The sequence below is a fragment of the Lontra canadensis genome, unplaced genomic scaffold (assembly GCF_010015895.1).
Source record: "Lontra canadensis isolate GAN:19392208 unplaced genomic scaffold, GSC_riverotter_1.0 scaffold30, whole genome shotgun sequence".
Taxonomy (NCBI): Eukaryota; Metazoa; Chordata; class Mammalia; order Carnivora; family Mustelidae; genus Lontra; species Lontra canadensis.
In genome coordinates this window covers 17,210,293-17,227,002 of record NW_022631024.1, presented here as the reverse complement: position 1 = coordinate 17,227,002, position 16,710 = coordinate 17,210,293, and the positions used below count along the sequence as shown (strand labels likewise).

General features: G+C 49.4%; 1 protein-coding gene across 1 annotated transcript in view; it reads right to left on the bottom strand.

Annotated features, from left to right (window-relative positions):
• The window catches only part of CFAP77 (cilia and flagella associated protein 77), a 121,616-nt gene extending 106,550 nt beyond the window's left edge, over positions 1-15,066 (bottom strand). The window contains exon 1 of the mRNA XM_032866386.1: positions 14,827-15,066. Coding sequence (XP_032722277.1) covers positions 14,827-15,015 — 189 coding nt within the window. The 5' untranslated portion in view covers positions 15,016-15,066. The remainder of the gene's footprint in view (positions 1-14,826) is intronic.
• Positions 15,067-16,710: the final 1,644 nt, after the last annotated feature.

Sequence of the window (16,710 nt, the reverse complement as noted above, 5' to 3'; positions counted from 1 at the left end):
ACAATGTAGCAATGCCTAATGGAGTTTTAATTTCCCCGTGGTGAGTCAATATTTGCTTTAAGAAAGAAAAATGTCACCATAAACCACTGCCCCAAATGAATTTGGTAGCGCAGAAGGTGAGCGAGTCTTCTTTTTTAGGTAAACAGTGATGGAAAGTGGATGGGGATGTGGTGGGGGGGCTTCCACTCCCCACAAATCGGGTTGCTTATGGTCTTTGCTGCTCCTTCCTACCACGGTGGTTATTAAATATTTTGCTTTGCAAATGCAGAGAACTGTCAGGGACTCACCCACAGTTTAAAGGGCCTGAAACAAAGTCATTATAATATAGAAGAGGAACAATTTATTCCAGCCTATTAATAACTTGTGGGGAGCAGGGAGGGGAATATAACAGTAGGCATCCCTCTTTGAAGACATTACGAGCCTTTCTTATTTCCCCCAACTAAGGCTGAGCGTGGAAACCAAATCTTCCTTTCTAAAAAAAAATGGATTCGACTTTTCGGGATCGTGTGAGGAAATAAAGTTCTGCAATCCTCTCTCATAATAAGTCTGTCCAAAAATGATGTTGCTCATTCCGTTGAAAGATAGTTTCATTTCCTGCTCAAAATTGGTATGAAAAATTTGCCTTGCCAAATGAACATTGTATACTGAACTTGTCAAATCTTTCCTCCTGACACAAATAAAAGATAACATTGGGTGGCAGCATGTAAAACAGCTCTGACAAGATAGCAGAGGGAGACAAAGAAATATACATATTTTGATTCTCTCTGTTTTAGAAGCTGGGGTTGGGGGGAGACACCAGCACGATGACTGGCCAGCTTGTGAATGCTTCAGGTAACAATTGAACAAGTCACTTTCATGTAGAGTTTCAATGCTATAATGACCCTGTTTCCAATTAGCCAAAACATGACAAAATTTCAACTTTTATAGCGGCAAAAGCTGCCAGGGAGAAACCCGCCTGAGTGACAAGGCTCTTCATTCAAAAGTTTACGGGTGCAACGCGCGGCTATAATTACTAGTTCTAACACAGTGGGAAATTATTCCTAGCGTGTTTAAAAATAAATAAGGTAAATGATCACCCTTTCATTAGATCTGTACTCATACCATATAAGTGACTTTTTTTTCCTATTAAAATTGTTGATTGAAGGCCGTTAGCTGTTTATCAGCTCAAAATTACATTTCTGCTCTCTTAGGGGCCACCGCCGCTAAGAATCACACTCGGCACCTAGTTAGGAACAAGAAAAGACTCCTAAAACTGCAATTTCAGGGGGAAAAAAAAACACAAGCAAGAAACCCAGATTGCACCTCCGCGTCCCTGAAGGCATCACGCTTCTTTGTTCTGCTAAGAATAATTAACCTCAATCTCGGCTCCCGGTCCCTAGATTGATTATCATAGTCATTTAAATACTGTAATCTCATTTTCAGCACAGGGGTGAGGAGGGGGGCGAGGGGAGCCGGGCTGGAGAGAGAAAGAGAGCAAGGCTGGGAGGGAAGAGAAAACAGAATAAATTATCTGACAAAAGGGAGCGGGCCTTTCTGCTCACAGAGCCTATTTCGGATCCTTCCACTTGATTGGAAAAGTTGATGAAGTTTAAATGAAGCAGAATTAGGACCTCAGGCCGCTGAGTATTGACGCAGGCTACGCAAGCCTGTACAACTCAGTACCCCCCTAGGTTTCGGTGGAAAACAAGAGACAGACCTAAATGGTATAATCTTCAATCGAATCTAACATCCACACTGACAAGGCAAGGTAATGAGTTAGGCCAGATCAGGCCTGTTGGTTAAAGAAATTAATCCCTCCTGCAGCCCTAGAGGGCTTTGATGCCTATTGTGGCCCCTGTCCCAGTCTATCTAAATGCTAACTAACTGGGAGGGTGAGCTGGGGACTGTGCTTTTCATTGCTGGTGCTAATCTGATAACAATTTGCTCTCGCTGATTAAGGAGGTGGCGAGGGGACGGGGTGATGGGTTGGAGCCGAGGAGGGGGCGCCTTGCCTTTGAAAGGGGGAGGCCGCACTGGTCATTCTGGATGCCAGTTGTGCCCCCAACCTGGTAGCTGGTAGATGTGTGTGCTTCGAATACCTGCACACCGGCCTTCCGTGCGGAACCAGGGATCCGAGGATCCATGCGTCTTTTCTCTTTGTGGCTTGCCTCTTCTTGAAACCAATCATCCACCGAGAGCAGGCTCCTGACCCGCTCTGTCTTCCTCACATTAAGCTCGCTCCAGACTTTCCGTCCAAACACACCCAAGCTCAGGGAGTCCCGTTTCTCACCTGGCCTGGCCATTTCTACATCTAAAAGGACTTTCCCTCCTCTTGGCCCCGCTGAGGGCTGCTCAGTTCCTGAGGCTGCTCCAGGCCAGGCTGGCGGAGGGCGGGGGGGGGGCTCCTCTTCCTAACCAACTCTGTTAACAGCCTCCTGGTCTGGGCCACTCCTCCCCCCGCCGGGCCCCCCTGATCTCAGCCTCTTGCAGCCGCTTCTAGGTGTGTGCAGGCACCCGAAGGGGCTCTTCGAGAACAGAGATGCTGACCCTTCGAATCTATGTGGACTTTTTAAAAAAGATTTTGTTTATCTATTTGAGAGAGGGAGAAGCAGACTCTGCACTGAGCAGAGAACCTGATGTGGGGCTCGATCCCAGGACACTGCTGAGATCATGACCTGAGCCAAAGGCAGACACTTAACCCCCTGAGCTGCCCGGGAGCCACTGGGTCTACACAGATTTGATGAGGAAGATGAACTGGATTCTTCCTCCATCGGGACAAAGTTGTCTCCTGGGTAAGGGACAGTGTGGCACAACATGGAAGGACCATGACAAGCTGGGGACTCCCCAGGCCACAGCGCCATACCCTCCTCCCCCACTGACCCCTCTGCATGACTTTGAGTTTGATGACCTTGCAGAGTTGAGATCCTGTGTGTAGGAGGCCGGCACTTGGTGGATACTCAACAATCAGCGGCATCGATGGCCACCAAGCTCTTCTGGTCTGTGCAATGGTTATGACCTCGGGCCATGGTGGAGTTGGAGCCTAGGCTCTGCCCTCCTTCGCAGTGGCTGGCTGACCGTGGGCAACATGCGTGACCTCTTTAAGCCTCAGCATCCCCATCTGTAAAATGGAAGGCCAGCAATCCCATCTCTTAGGACAGTTGCAGGGTTGCAGAGACTGCGAGACACTAGTGCCTGAGAAGGGCCCGCACAGGGGGCTCTATGGAGGGCCGCTGCTCTCAGCCAGGACCGTGGGGGGGGGGGGTCACTGCTGGTCGAATGGGGCTGCAGCCAAGAGCTTCCTGGGAACCCAGACCCCAGGCCTCAGCTTCCTGGTGCTCCCACTCCTGGGAAGTCAGGCCCACCAGCATCCTGCCGGGAGATTCAGGGAGGATCGGCAGAAAGAAGCCAGCAGCTGCCTAAGAAAAAACGGAGCTTTCAGAAACGCCAGGCAGGCGCTTTCCTCTTAGAAGGGGAGTTTTTGAAAGACTTGCTAAAACCCCGAATGTATGCCCACTGGGTGCCTCCAGCATGAGCAAAATCTGCAGTGACAGTTTATAAAGGTTTTGGAGGCAGCAGCGAAGCCCGGCTCTCGCCCCGGAGGGACCCTCGGTAGCACTCCAGCAGGTTCCCTCCAGTGGCCCGGTGGAAATTCGGAGCGTGACAGGCTGGGGCGGGGGCGGGGGGGGGCGCTTGTTTTATTTGCAGTAGGAACAAATTGCAGTTGCTAAGCCCCAGCCCTCGCTGTGTGCCCAGATGCCCAGACGGGAGGCCTGATAGGGGCCGCGTTGACCTTGCCCATGTCGGTTCCAGCTGCGGAGGGCGCCCTGGGGCTTCCTCCAGTCCAATCCCCACGGGGTTCCCGCTCTGTTTGGCCTGTGTCCCCCTGAGTGCAGGGAAGGAGGCGATGGCACCGTGGTCCTGCTGTGGACCGTCAGCCTTCCATGCTCTGCCCCGTTTAGCCCACTCCCTTTGGCCCCAGCAGGTTCACAGCCGACTGGAGGCCTCTGCCAGCTCCGGCCTCACTCCCTGCCCAGCCTCCCTTCAGGACTCCTTCCCTGACCCTTCACTGCAGCTTCCAGAGCTCCAAATACCTCCTCGCCCTCGAGGCACAAAATGTCTTATTTTGCCTGGACTGGTCTCCACTGATGGCCTACCCAAACAGACGCACGTACACTCTGCCCCCAGCACCTCTGAACTTAGCACCTCTAGACCACCCCCCAGCCTCCTGGTTGACCCCTTTTAGCGCCCTTGTCTCCCCCAAGGAGCTTCTCCATAGATCAGGGAGAGCAGCCTTGCTGTCTGTCTTCAGCAGGTCTTGCAAGCTGCGGGCAGACAGAAACGAAGGCTCTCCTATCCGCCAAGCTACCCTCAAGGTCAGATTTGGACTGGCACCAACTCGCCCCTCCATACGCATTCTGCAAATGGGCAAACAAGCAAACAAAAGGTCAGCTCAGGCTAACTCTCAGAGGGGAAGCCACTCAGGTGTGTAGACCGGGGCTGAGACCCTCTCAAGTTTCAGGGTCAATAAGAGACTGAGAGTTCATCACTGTGGTCCTGGGGCTGGTGTGTGCCTGGTGTCATGCTTACAGAATGAACTGTGACAGGTAACCAGAACCTAGGACTCTGCGATCTGGTCATCGGCACAGTCTTCCCCTAGGCCCCTTTCAACACGCCACGGCTCTTCCTGGAAAGCTGCCCCCACCCCCACCGTGCTGTGGAAGTTGGATTTACCCTGAAGTGAATGAAACTTTAGTTTCAGGTTTCCTTCCTTGCCCGTGGCCCCATCCAAGGCCTTGGACTTGATTTCCAACATTATTTATCTGTTCCTTAAACAGGGAACCAGGATCCACCTCTCCCCATACACCATACAGAACCTAGGTCCACCTCTCCCCAGCCCCCGGCTCCCTACACACACTTACCAACCCCTGTGTGACGAGTCAGCTCAAGCCTGAGACATTCCCTTGCCTCCCCAGCCCAGGTACTGCCCTCAGCACTGAGCCAGGATCCCAGCCAGAGGGTGACTATCCCTGCATCGGCCCCACTTAGCTGTTTGTTTGTGGCTCACTAGATTATAAGCACTTGGAAGGCATCGCCTACCTCCAGGTCGGTTTACCCCCATATCTTGGGTGCCTAGCTCCGAGTCTCGTGTACTGTAGGCGCTCCGTAGGGTCTCGAAATTCGAGCAGTGAGTGAATGGATGTATCTCCTGGTTCTTTCCTCATAGTGAACCAAGGGTCCTAAAGTTATTCGTTCTTCAAGAGGACAGTTGTCCATCTCCAACTCCATGCCTTTGCTCAGGCCAGCCCCATTCTGGGTACCCCTACTCTCCCGGCACCCCCCAGCCCCGGTGCACAAGCTCTGATACACGGCGCCTCTTGCCTCCCCTCCCCTCTCCTTTGCCTTTAGTAACTTTTATTATTGGTTGTGATGTGCAAGGTCTGGTTCTCCCGTCACCAGACCATAAGCTTCTTGGAAACGAATCCTCAGACATCTTACGTTTCCACCAGGGCCCTGCACACAGTAGGGGCTTACTAAATATTCGCTCAGTGATTGATGGGCCCATTAAGAGTCTCAGATACACACTAAAAATACACAAAGAAAGAAATAAATAAGCAAGCCAACCTCTCTGCCTCCCCCCAAAGACCAAGCAGGAGATGGAGGGGGATATAAATGCAAATTCTACACAATGGGAACACGAAGATGGCACATGAATGTGAAACTCACTACTACCCAGTAAGGTTGCCCAGCACAGCTGCCAGCAAACTTTCCAATTCCCTCAACTGAAACGCAAAAGCCTACAGATCACCGCTCCCAGGGCATCCTGGTGGCTCAGTCGGTGGAGCGGGCAACTCTTGATCTCGGGGTCGTGGGTTCGAACCCCACATTGGGTGTACAGATGACTTAATAACATTTTTTTAAAAAGTCACCTCTCCCAGTGTCTCGTTGGGCGGCCCACTGCTGTGGGGGGGCTGTGGCGTCCGAGCTCACTAGGGCTTTTTCTCTGGTCCTGTGGCATAGCTTCAACGCGGTGCTGGGCCATCGGGCCAAGGCGTGGCCTTTTCACTGATGCTGGGCCCTGGAATCCAATACTTTCTGAATCTTCCCCTTTCATTCCTCTGGACCATCACAAAAGGTTTTGATCCAGGCAAAGAAAATGTATCTTGTATGCTTCTGGGTTCATTGGTCTCCAAATATGTATTGTTTGGTTCATATAAAAGATCAAAAGTCCTTCTTTTGGGCTCATTATGTGTTTTCCACAATGGTTTTGACCAGCCGCTGTCCCCGACGCCCTGTGTGATACGCACGTTGACCTTTCTGCTCATTGACCCCTATGAGTCAACTTCTTGACCAAACGCTGCTGTGCCTTTAAGTTATTGGATGGAAAAATACAGTTGTTTTCTTTATAAAGCACATTTATTTGCTTCCCTGAAATGCTATACTTTATGCCACAATAATAGTATAAGGTCTATGCCATGATGGGGCTCCGGCCCACCATGAGCTTAATTTCTGGTGTCCCCGGGGCTCCTGGGTGGCTCAGTCATTAAGCATCTGCCCTTCAGCTCGGGTCATGATCCCAGGGTCCTGGGATCGAGCCCCTCATTGGGCTCCCTGCTGAGTAGGAAGCCTGCTTCTCCCTCTCCCACTCCCCCTGCTTGTGTTCCCTCTCTCTGTGTCTCTCTCTGTCAAATAAATAAATAAAAATCTTTAAAAAAAAATTTCTGGTGTACTAGGCCAATTCCATTTAAAATCCTAGATGAATTTCTGCAGGGAGAAACCAAACCAAACCCTTGGAGGTGGTAGACAAGGAAAACAAAGCTTGCACAGTGGCCCATGGCTACCCAACACTCCAGCCCCCACACCACTTAGTTTATCTGAGGAATTACTGCGCCATACCACATGGATCGTTGAAAATGCTTTTTATTTTTTTTAAACTACAACATGGGTGAGGCTGGAGATAGGCCCCAGACAGAAGCCTGCAGACATTCAGAAGCTGTCACTGAGGGAAAGGGGGAGATTTAAAATTGTCATAAAATGGGCCACCCGGGTGGCTCAGATGGTTGAGCATCTATCTGACTCTTGGTTTTGGCTCAGGTCATGATCTCAGGGTCGTGAGATCAAGCCCTGCATCCAGCTCTGCGCTGGGCATGGAGCCCGCTTGAGAGTGTCTCTCTCCCTCTCCCTCTGTCCACCCCGCACCGCCACCCACTCATGCTCTCGCTCCCACCCTCCAAAAATAATAAATAAATATATAAATAAATTAATTAAATTGCCCTAAGATGTGTGGAAGGGGAAACAAAGGCAAACAAGGGAGGGAGACACAATTATGAGAGCAGTCTCATTTCTACAGTGTTTGTACTGGGTTTCAAGGGCCCTTGGACCATGTGGGAGCTCACGGTGGATTCTCCACATGGTCGTTCTGTGATTCAGGGCTCCTCAGTCCTGGAACTGTTGATATTTGGGACCAGATGCTTCCCCACTGTGGGGGTTGGAGGCGTATGAGAAGATGCTGAGCAGCACTGCTGACTTTGGCCCACTCGATGCCAACAGCACCCCCAGCCCAGTGGTGATGACCAAGAAGGCCCCCAGACATGTTAGATGTTCCTTGGGGAGCAGAGGCACCTCCCTCAGTTGAGAAGCCCTGGTCCAATTCCAGAAGGTCACGATGTGTTTGGTAAAATAGTATCTCATTTAAATCGGTCTTTGTGGCATCCTTGACAAGTCAGTGAGGCCATCAGCACCCATGCTTTATGGATAAGGAAACTGATGCTCAGAATTTAAGTCACTTGCCCAAGGACACTCAAGGGAGCTAGAAACCAGATCGTTCTCAACCTCGGCCAGGGTGCACAGCTGCAAGAAACCTGAGACGAGCTGGATGACGGTATTTTTCTTTTACTGAAGTAGAGCTGACGTGTAATAATGTATTGGTTTCAGGCAAACAACATAGTGATTTGACAATTATACACACGACGAAATGCTCACCACGGTAAGTGTGGTTACCATCTGTGGGTGACACTCTTTTCTCAACAAGAGCACAAAAAGGGGAAGAACGCAGCCCTTCGGCGAATTTGTGTCATTATAAATTTATTTTCTAAGTTCGGATTTACACGTGTACTTAGAAGTCGGTGGACAAGAACACAAAGGCTGTTTGGAGGAACACATATTTGGAATCAGAATAATGGAAAAGTAACAAAAGTGGGCACTCCTGGGCCCGGGATACCTATGTCATCTCAGTGAGCTCTCACGAGTCCCCCATGGCCAGGCATCGGCTACTATCACCCACTTTACAGACGGTAAACTGAGGCTCAAAGGTGAGAAACGTTCCCAGGAAAGTGGCTGAGACAGAGCTCACCCTTGGATCTGCCTGGATCCAAAGGCTGCCGTCTGCGATGTGACCTTTCTGCCCAGAAGGTGGCTATCTGCCTGGTTATGACTCCATCTGTGTGTGTCTGATTGTAAGAGAACAAAAGCTACAGCCCGGAATTGTTTTAACAGTCCTCATTGACTCAGGAGCTTGAAAGGAGAGTCAAGGAGCAATTTCATGGAGAGTTGAATTGTTACCAATGACAACAAATGCTCTCTCTCTTTTTTTTTTTTTAACAAACACAAAAGTCGGACAAGAAGCACACGACATTTATAATATACACTAAAACCAACCACAACACAGTGTGATTGAGACTATGTTGTGCCTTCACTTGTTTTTGCCTGACCAGCCAGAAGGTTCTGAAACCGGAACAATGGTCTGAGTTCGAACGGAGCCCGACTCCCAGAGGCCACGGCAGAGCTGGGCACACCGTCCCACATGAACAGATTCACCCAGCCTGAGAGTCCAGAATGATAATATGCTTGGTTCCAGTCCTCCCTGTCCGTGACACGTTCACTTGGGCTCCAGCACAAACACAGAAAAGAAAACCCCAAACTAGTCAACTCCATTGCTAATGAGTTGGTGGTCCCCAGTGTGAGCATTTCATATAGAACACATTTAACAGAGTTTCCTTTTCATTACACTTTTTAAACAGCTGAAGATGCATTTTCTTTAAAAATAAATAAATAAAAGTGTGACCAAGACATCTTATGAAAACACCAGTGCTTCCACTCAACAGCTTAAAAACCACTGCAATAGAAAACAGGGATTGGAAGTTTTGTCCACAGGGCCAGTTGGAAATCAAGAATACTTTGTCTTTGAAATAAAGAAAAGCAGCCTGAATTACACAATGAACAACACTTGAGCATGGAAGATTCTGGAAGGTGCTGGAAGCGACGGCTGACTTGTTCACGGTGGGTTCAGAACTCTTCCTGGGGGACTGGCCTTCCCACCATGTTGAGGTGTTTTGAGGGCCACGTAATCAGAAGGTGGCTGGGTTCACAGCAGAGGAACCCCAGTTCTGAGTGTTTATTTGCATTAACATTTCAGAGCCAGAGCACACCTTCTCCAAAGGGACGGAGGACAGCCACCCCAGGGGGTGGTGAAAAGCCTGAGAGGGAGCAACTGGGCTTTCTGAAAAGGCCCGAGGCTGAACGAGATGAGCTCATGGCTTCAACCCCTGCTCACCAAACAGTGTGACTGGGCACCGGGAAGGTGGAGGCTTTGATTTAAAAAGAAGAAAACAGTACAAAGGACCAGAAGAGAGAGAGAGAAACCCATGGCTTTCCCTAGAGAAATGAACCCTACCTACTGGCCAGCCGAGAGGGGCCCTTAGAACGGGCAGCTCACTCCTTCATTCCCCTTGCAACATCTTATTTTTTCCTGTTACGTCGCCACGGAATATAGTAGGATCTGAGCAATCAGAGCTATATTCTCTTTACCAGATAAAGCCGAGTGTAACATTTTCAGATTTTACTGAAATGTAGTAGGAATACTGACCCACGCGGGGATATTTGGACGACTGTGTGTTTGCCCGCCTTCTTTGCATTTGCTTCTGTGATTATGTTCACCGGCATCAATACTTACTAGAGATGCTAAGCCATTAGTGGGCACGGTGTGGCTGCCTAATTTTGTAGAGCATCCAGTCTGGACCCACTGCCTCTATAAATGCTTCCTCGTGGTGACAATGATAATGATAATGACAATGATAGTAATCGCAGCAGTGGCGCCCAGTCTCGAGAACCCAGAACGCCATGTGAGGGGGAAACCTTTGAACACTTAGGATCTAAGGACAGTGAAATCATTTGACCCCAGAGGGCTGAATGTTTCCTAGTCCACCCCTGATCACGATCTAACTCTCCACCCTTCAAGGTCCAGTTCCAGGTCTGTTCCCTCATAAAGCCCACTGAGTCCTGCTCAGGCCTCCCTCCCCCTAAATCCGGACCCTCTGGCTGGTGCACTGCACTTGAAACTTGCAAGGAGTGACCCGTGACAGTGCTTACGTTATTATGCATGTGTGTGCCTGTGTGTGTGTTTGCGTGCAACGGTAAGGGCTAATTACCCGAGAACTTGCTTTAACACAAGCGCTGTGCTAAGCAATATACCTGTATACACTCCATCTCCCCAGCTCAACCGTTAACTCCTTGTGGCTTGTGGGCAGGGCAACGGCTGAGATCGGAACTTGTTTCTATTCACTGCCCCCCTCCCCCGCCTCCCAGGAGAGCTTAGGGCACATAGAAAACATTCAATAAACACTTTTTGGCTGCTGGCAAATCCTGGGAAATTAGTAGAGCTCACATTGGAAGGCACGTTGAGGAAAATGATACTGGAATCAGGTTCATTGGTGAATATTTTTGGACTGTCTGCTATACAGAAGTAACCCATCTCGGTTGTCATTAATTAACTGGTTATGTAATATGGCCAGAAGAGCGTGGGGCTGGCAGTCCAGAGATGTGAATCTCATCCCACTTCTGTGGCCAGGGCAGAGGGCACCTTGGATGAGTCTCTTCCTCTCCCTGGGCCTTAATAGCCTCAAAAAAAAAAAAAAAATCGGACCGGATGTCTGCAAGCCTCTTTCCAGCCCCAAATGATGCGATTTTATGACTCTATTTCATAAATATACCCACTTCTTATTTGTGACATAAACCCCTACAGAAAAACAAAGTCAGTAATAAATTATGAAAAAAATCGGGTGCCACGATCATGTGCACTTTCTAAGGGTGGATTCAATCAATTCCACCCCTGCACGCTGCCTGCCTCTCAGGGCGACAGAAGATTCAAGGCTGTCAGTGCAGCAAACCAGGCAGTCTCTCCCCTATAATTGTATTGACAGGATATCAGCTGAGTTCCGAAGGCAGGCAGGGTGCACCCTGACAGCTTTTGTGAAGGAGCCTTGAAGGCTATTGTAGCAGGATCCTATGTTGAGTCACAGAATTCTGGGGGAATGGGAATCAAGCAGAAAGAAGCTTGGTTCTTTCTCTGTTTAATTTCATTCTTCCCAGAGAGTCACATTTGGAGGAACACTGGGTAACTGCGCGTCACTTTATACAATAGAGTCGAAGCCCTTTCTAATGGAAAATATTTACTTCTTTTTTGCGGCCACATAAAACACCCGGCTGATTCAATCAGCCCCACTAATAACCGGTGGGCTTGATTTTAAATGAGGCAAGGAGTTGTTGAGCATTTGTAGATGAAATACCGGCTTGGATGTCTGAGTTTTTCACTTTTCACTTGGGTTACTGTAGCATCTTACAGACACGTTTTTGAATAACTGATGTGCATCCCTGCTGGTAAATTCCACGGGTGTGAAATAGCAGTGTTGGGTTGGTTCAGACGGTGTGTCTGCATTTTCAATTAAACAAATCCTGGTCCTCTTCACTGGAGAAAACAATTTGAGCAACAACCGCCCCCCCCCATATGGCGGAATCAATGACTATTTCTAAGGCGGTATTTTTTTCAATATAGATGCAACCTTCAGGTCCAGACTTCGACAAAACAAGAATATACTTCATCCTCATCCCCTTAAAGACACCCTCGGGATAGGGCACTCTCGCTTCTGCCACACTCGAGAAGGTGCACACTCACATGGGGGTCTAGAAACGTGGGCTTGTGGAAGAAATCCACAAGCCGAGACTCAACAGAATCCCAGCGATAGATTTTTAAAAAATAGTTTTTAAAGCCTCCACAATCATGAATGCTTTCAAATCTTCTTTGCTTTAAAGCTGAAAATCCCAAAGTGTTTTCGTAATTTAAGTTTCATTTAAATACAGGAAGCTGTTTGGAGTGGGAAAGTCATGCTGGGCTGGGAGCCACTGAATGTAGCTTCTGACCTAGGCTCTGCCACAGCCTTGGGCAAAGAGCCCACCACAGATGGCCTCAGTGTACCCATCTGCAAGGAGGGGTCTGGAAAAGGTAAGAGTCAAGGCTCTGTCTGCTCTCAATGTCTCTGCAACTTTAATTTAGATTGGGTTTTGGTGGGAAATCTTGTAGCAGTGGTAAATATTGAAACGTGGACATAATCTTAACTGCTACAGAAGGGAGCTTAGAGCCCATCAAGAGCCAGAGGGAGGCAAGTAAGGAGGAAAGACTAGCTGTCTCTGACCTGAGAAGAGCCAGGCATCATCCCCGGAGCGGGCCTAGAAGTGGTCCCCTGCGGCTCAGGCTGGGTCGCCACTGGCCAGGGTTGTCCTGCCCTTCCTCTCATGCCTTGAAAACAGAACTCCTGGCTATGGGTCAGTCATCTGCGAATCTTCCAACCCTGAAGCGCAGGTTCAGGAATTGGGGATTGAATTCATTCTGGAAGCTGTTCAACTAGTGCCATCCAGAGGCCAAATACTGTCCTTCTTGAGAGATAGGGTGAGCAAAAGAAAAAGAAAGAGGGGAGGATCTTACTCATACGTGTATATTATATTTATGGTATACATACATACATGTGTGTACATATATACATAAAATGTACATGTATGTGTAGTACATGTGTGTATATACATGCGCATATACCTAGAGGTATGTGTGTGTGTATATGTGTGTGTATATATATACAGTTAAACCCTAGATAAGTCAGAGGGTCAGGGGTGCTGACTCCGGAGTGCTTGAAACTCCATTATAATTTTTTTTACGTGGTCTCCACGCCCAATGTGGAGCTTGAACTCACCACCCCTGAGATCAAGAGTCACATCTCTACCCACTGAGCCAGCCAGGCGTCCCACCACTCCAACTCTTGACTCCCCCAAAACTTAACTACTAACAGCCTCCTGTTGAGCGGAAGCCTTACAGCCAACAGTCAGCTCACACATATTTGCTATGTTATATGTTCTATATACTGTATTCTCACAATAAAGTAAGCGAGAGAAAAAAAATGTTACTAAGAAAATCAAAGGTGGATGTTAAGGAGGGCACATGATGTAATGAGCACTGGGCGTTATAAACACCAATAAATCACTGACCTCCACCTCTGAAACCGATAATACATTGTATGTTAGTTAATTGAATTTAAATTTTAAATTTTTTAAAAATAAACTGAAACAACAACAACAAAGAAAATCAAGGAAAAGAAAAAAAAACCATCTACAGTACGGCACTGTATTTATTTTTTTTTAATCTGCATGTAAATGGGCCTGGATAAGAGCAGATCCACATCATTCAAAGGTCAACCATATCTAGCTTGGGGTGGGCATCTCACACTAGTGATGCTACTGATTCACCAGGGAGAATACCAGTAACTCTACAACGCTGTTTATTTTATATGTCAGTAGAACAGAGCTGGCCCACTAGTACCTGCCTGTGAAAGCAACCACCTAACCCTAAAACAGCGGCCAATCAGAGATGGAGGACTTGATTCTCCCCTTTATCCCAGAAAGGTAAGCCCCATTTGTTCCATCCGTCTGCGGAGAGTGGCCCTCCTCACCTCGATATAAATAAAGGACCTTGTTCCACTTGGCTGGAGGCGGGTGAGGTGGGGGGGGATGCTGAGAACAGGAGCATAGTAAGTGGAAGGGTGCTAGTGTGATAAGGCAGCTTGGCGGGGGTGGGGGGGTGTCAGGAACAAAGTTTGGGGAAGGCAAGAGGAGACAGTCAATGTTTTCATAGAAGGCAGTGAACTCCGCTAATTCTAGCAAGATGTTAAGAAAGCCCAGATTCCCTGAACCAAAACAAAAAAACCAAAAACCCACCAAAGAACAACAAAAACCTCGGGGCTCTAACGAGCTCTTGGCCTTGATACATTGTTACTGAGTCGGTGGTTACCGCGGCGCCACTCCCGGCTGCCGGCATCGCGCGCATTTCTGAAAGCGCACTGCCCCCCAGTGGCACAACACAGACCTGCTCTCAGACCCGCTCCCCGAGGGCCAAACCTCAACTTGACTCTTCCTGTGCCCCGGGAAGGCGTGGCGATGCCACTCCAGCGTTGGGTGACCGCCAGTCCCGAAACCTCTGAAGTGAGAGAGCATGCAATAAAGGGGGGGGGCGATCTGTCTAAAAAGCCGCAGCTCCCGCCCTCGTTCGTGCCTGCGAGCCCCCCAGGGCAGAGATGCGCGCTCTTTTCTCTTCGGGCTGTAATTCTGGGTGAGAGTATGACTGGCTGGAAATTAACTTGTGAAGTGATGCTTCCAGGAGAGATACAGAACTCTCGCTGCATCCTAGCAGCCCAGGCGTGCGGGGGGAAAGAGGGGGCCCGCACCCCGAGAAGGACATAGTCTGGGTGCGTGTTCCCTGTCGATCACCCTGTGGGCTCACCGGCGGGCTCCCGGGTAAACAGCAGCAGCCAACCCCGCGGGCTCGCCGCGTGTCAGCCGCTGTGCCAGGGACCCCCGTTCAGTCTTCCCCATCACTCCTTTTAATGAGAGCCATTACCATCCCACCTTGAGGATTAGGAAACTGAGGCGCAGAGAGGCGACGCGACCTGCCCCGGACGCGTGGGGATCCAGGTCTATGTGGACCAGCGAGGGGGCGAGCGCCGAGGGGTGGCGGGCGTGGGGGCGGCTCACCTTGACGATGAGCGGGTTCTGAAACATGGAATCCCGCACCACTCCCAGCCTCTCGTTCTCCATGCCGGGTCGGATGTCGGCCACGGTCAGGGGCCGCCGCGGGGGCGGACAGATCTGGCTGACCGTGCGGCGCACCGGCTGCTTCTTCCATCGCAGCGGGTCCTGGCGGGAGCTCTTGGCCTCCGGCATCCTGAGGTTGCGGGAGGTCCGCGAGCGGGCTGGATGGGGCGCGCTTCCCTGGGGCGGAGGGGGGAGCTGAGCTCGGAGGGGCTCACCACCAGTCCCGGGCCGCACCACCCGGGGCACCGGGGTGGGCCCCAGATGCCTGGGCCCCTCCGGAGCGGGAAGGGCCCACTTTGCACCGCCCCCTCCTCGCAAGGAGCCCTAAAGCCCTATATAGGCCCCCTGGTTCCTCAGAGGAACTTCTGTGCACCGCTCTGCGGATTGGGAACGGACAGAAAATCAAGACCACCCCTTGAGAAAGAATGGAACTGTCTGTCTCTATGGCGACGGGACGCCAACGGCGCCCGAACTCGTGGCTTGGTTTCTTCCTTGAAACTATTCATGGCCACCAAAGTGGACTTGCTTAGAGTTTTCTTAACTAGATATGAGAAAAACCCAAGAATCGCCACTGGCTTGTGATAAAAGCGGGGGTTCTAGAAGGGCATTTACACTTGACTTCCAAAGCAAATATACCTGCCTCCACCCACCCTACTCCACTCATGACCCCTTATCATTCTCCTCCCCTCTACACACACACACACACACACACACACACACACACACACACACACACACACGGCTAGTGCGTTAAATGTTTCATGATGAAATAGGGACCTTCATTCCAGGCTTGATGTTACTGCTAATCCACTTGGGTGATCTTGAATCAGTCACCCTCTTGCATCCTCAGTTTTTTCTCCTGTGAAATGGGTGAGGAGGAGAGTCTAGAGTTGAATGAGATTAGTAGTACCCAACTTTGTGCAACAGAATGGAGGGAAATGGAAAAATACAGATCCACTGACTTAGAATATATGGAAATGAGATCTGGGAACCTGCATTTTTAAAACGATCTCCTTCTTCCCATTTGGTGGTTGTTTTTTTTTTAATTTTGAAAAAAGTTCAAAACTACAGAATAATTGAAAAAAGAGTACAGTGAAAACCCATATAGATTTCACCTAAGTTCACCATGCACAGACACACACTACAGAATCATCTTGAAAAAATCTGTTGACAGCACCCTGTTTGATCCTAAACCCTTCAGCGTGTATCTATCTGCCAAGAACAGGGACATTTCCACATTACTACAGTGTCTTCATCATGTCCAAGGATCTTAATATGACATAATAGTAGCGCCTGTCTGTATGCCAAGTTGGGAATCCACACGTTTTAAAAGCTTCCCAGGAGATTGGCACAGTGCTTTGGGAACCGCTGGCCTGGATGATCTCTAGTTCCTTCTAGTTCCAGCCTCTTGTGGGTTGGTTCTGTCCTCATCATCTTCATTAAATATGCAAATACCCACAAGGCTCTGGGTAAGAGGGTTTACCAAGGGCAAGTTGCACCAACAGCAAACTTGCATTTCAAGGCCTTATAGACCACCGTGGACAATACCAGCACTGCATTTCCACAACAGATGAGACAGACTTCCGGTTGCTCATCCAAGACTGGAGCAGCTGTTGGATGGTGGTGGTGTGTGATGTGGTATGTACTTATGTACTTATGATTTCTCCAGCCTGTTTTACTTCCAGACTTCTGCAGAAATACAGGTTGTGCACTTTAAAAAAAAAAAAAGATTTTATTTATTTGACAGAGAGAGAGAGATCACAAGCAGACAGAGAGGCAGGCAGAGGGGGAGGGGGAAGCAGGCTCCCCGCTGAGCAGAGAGCC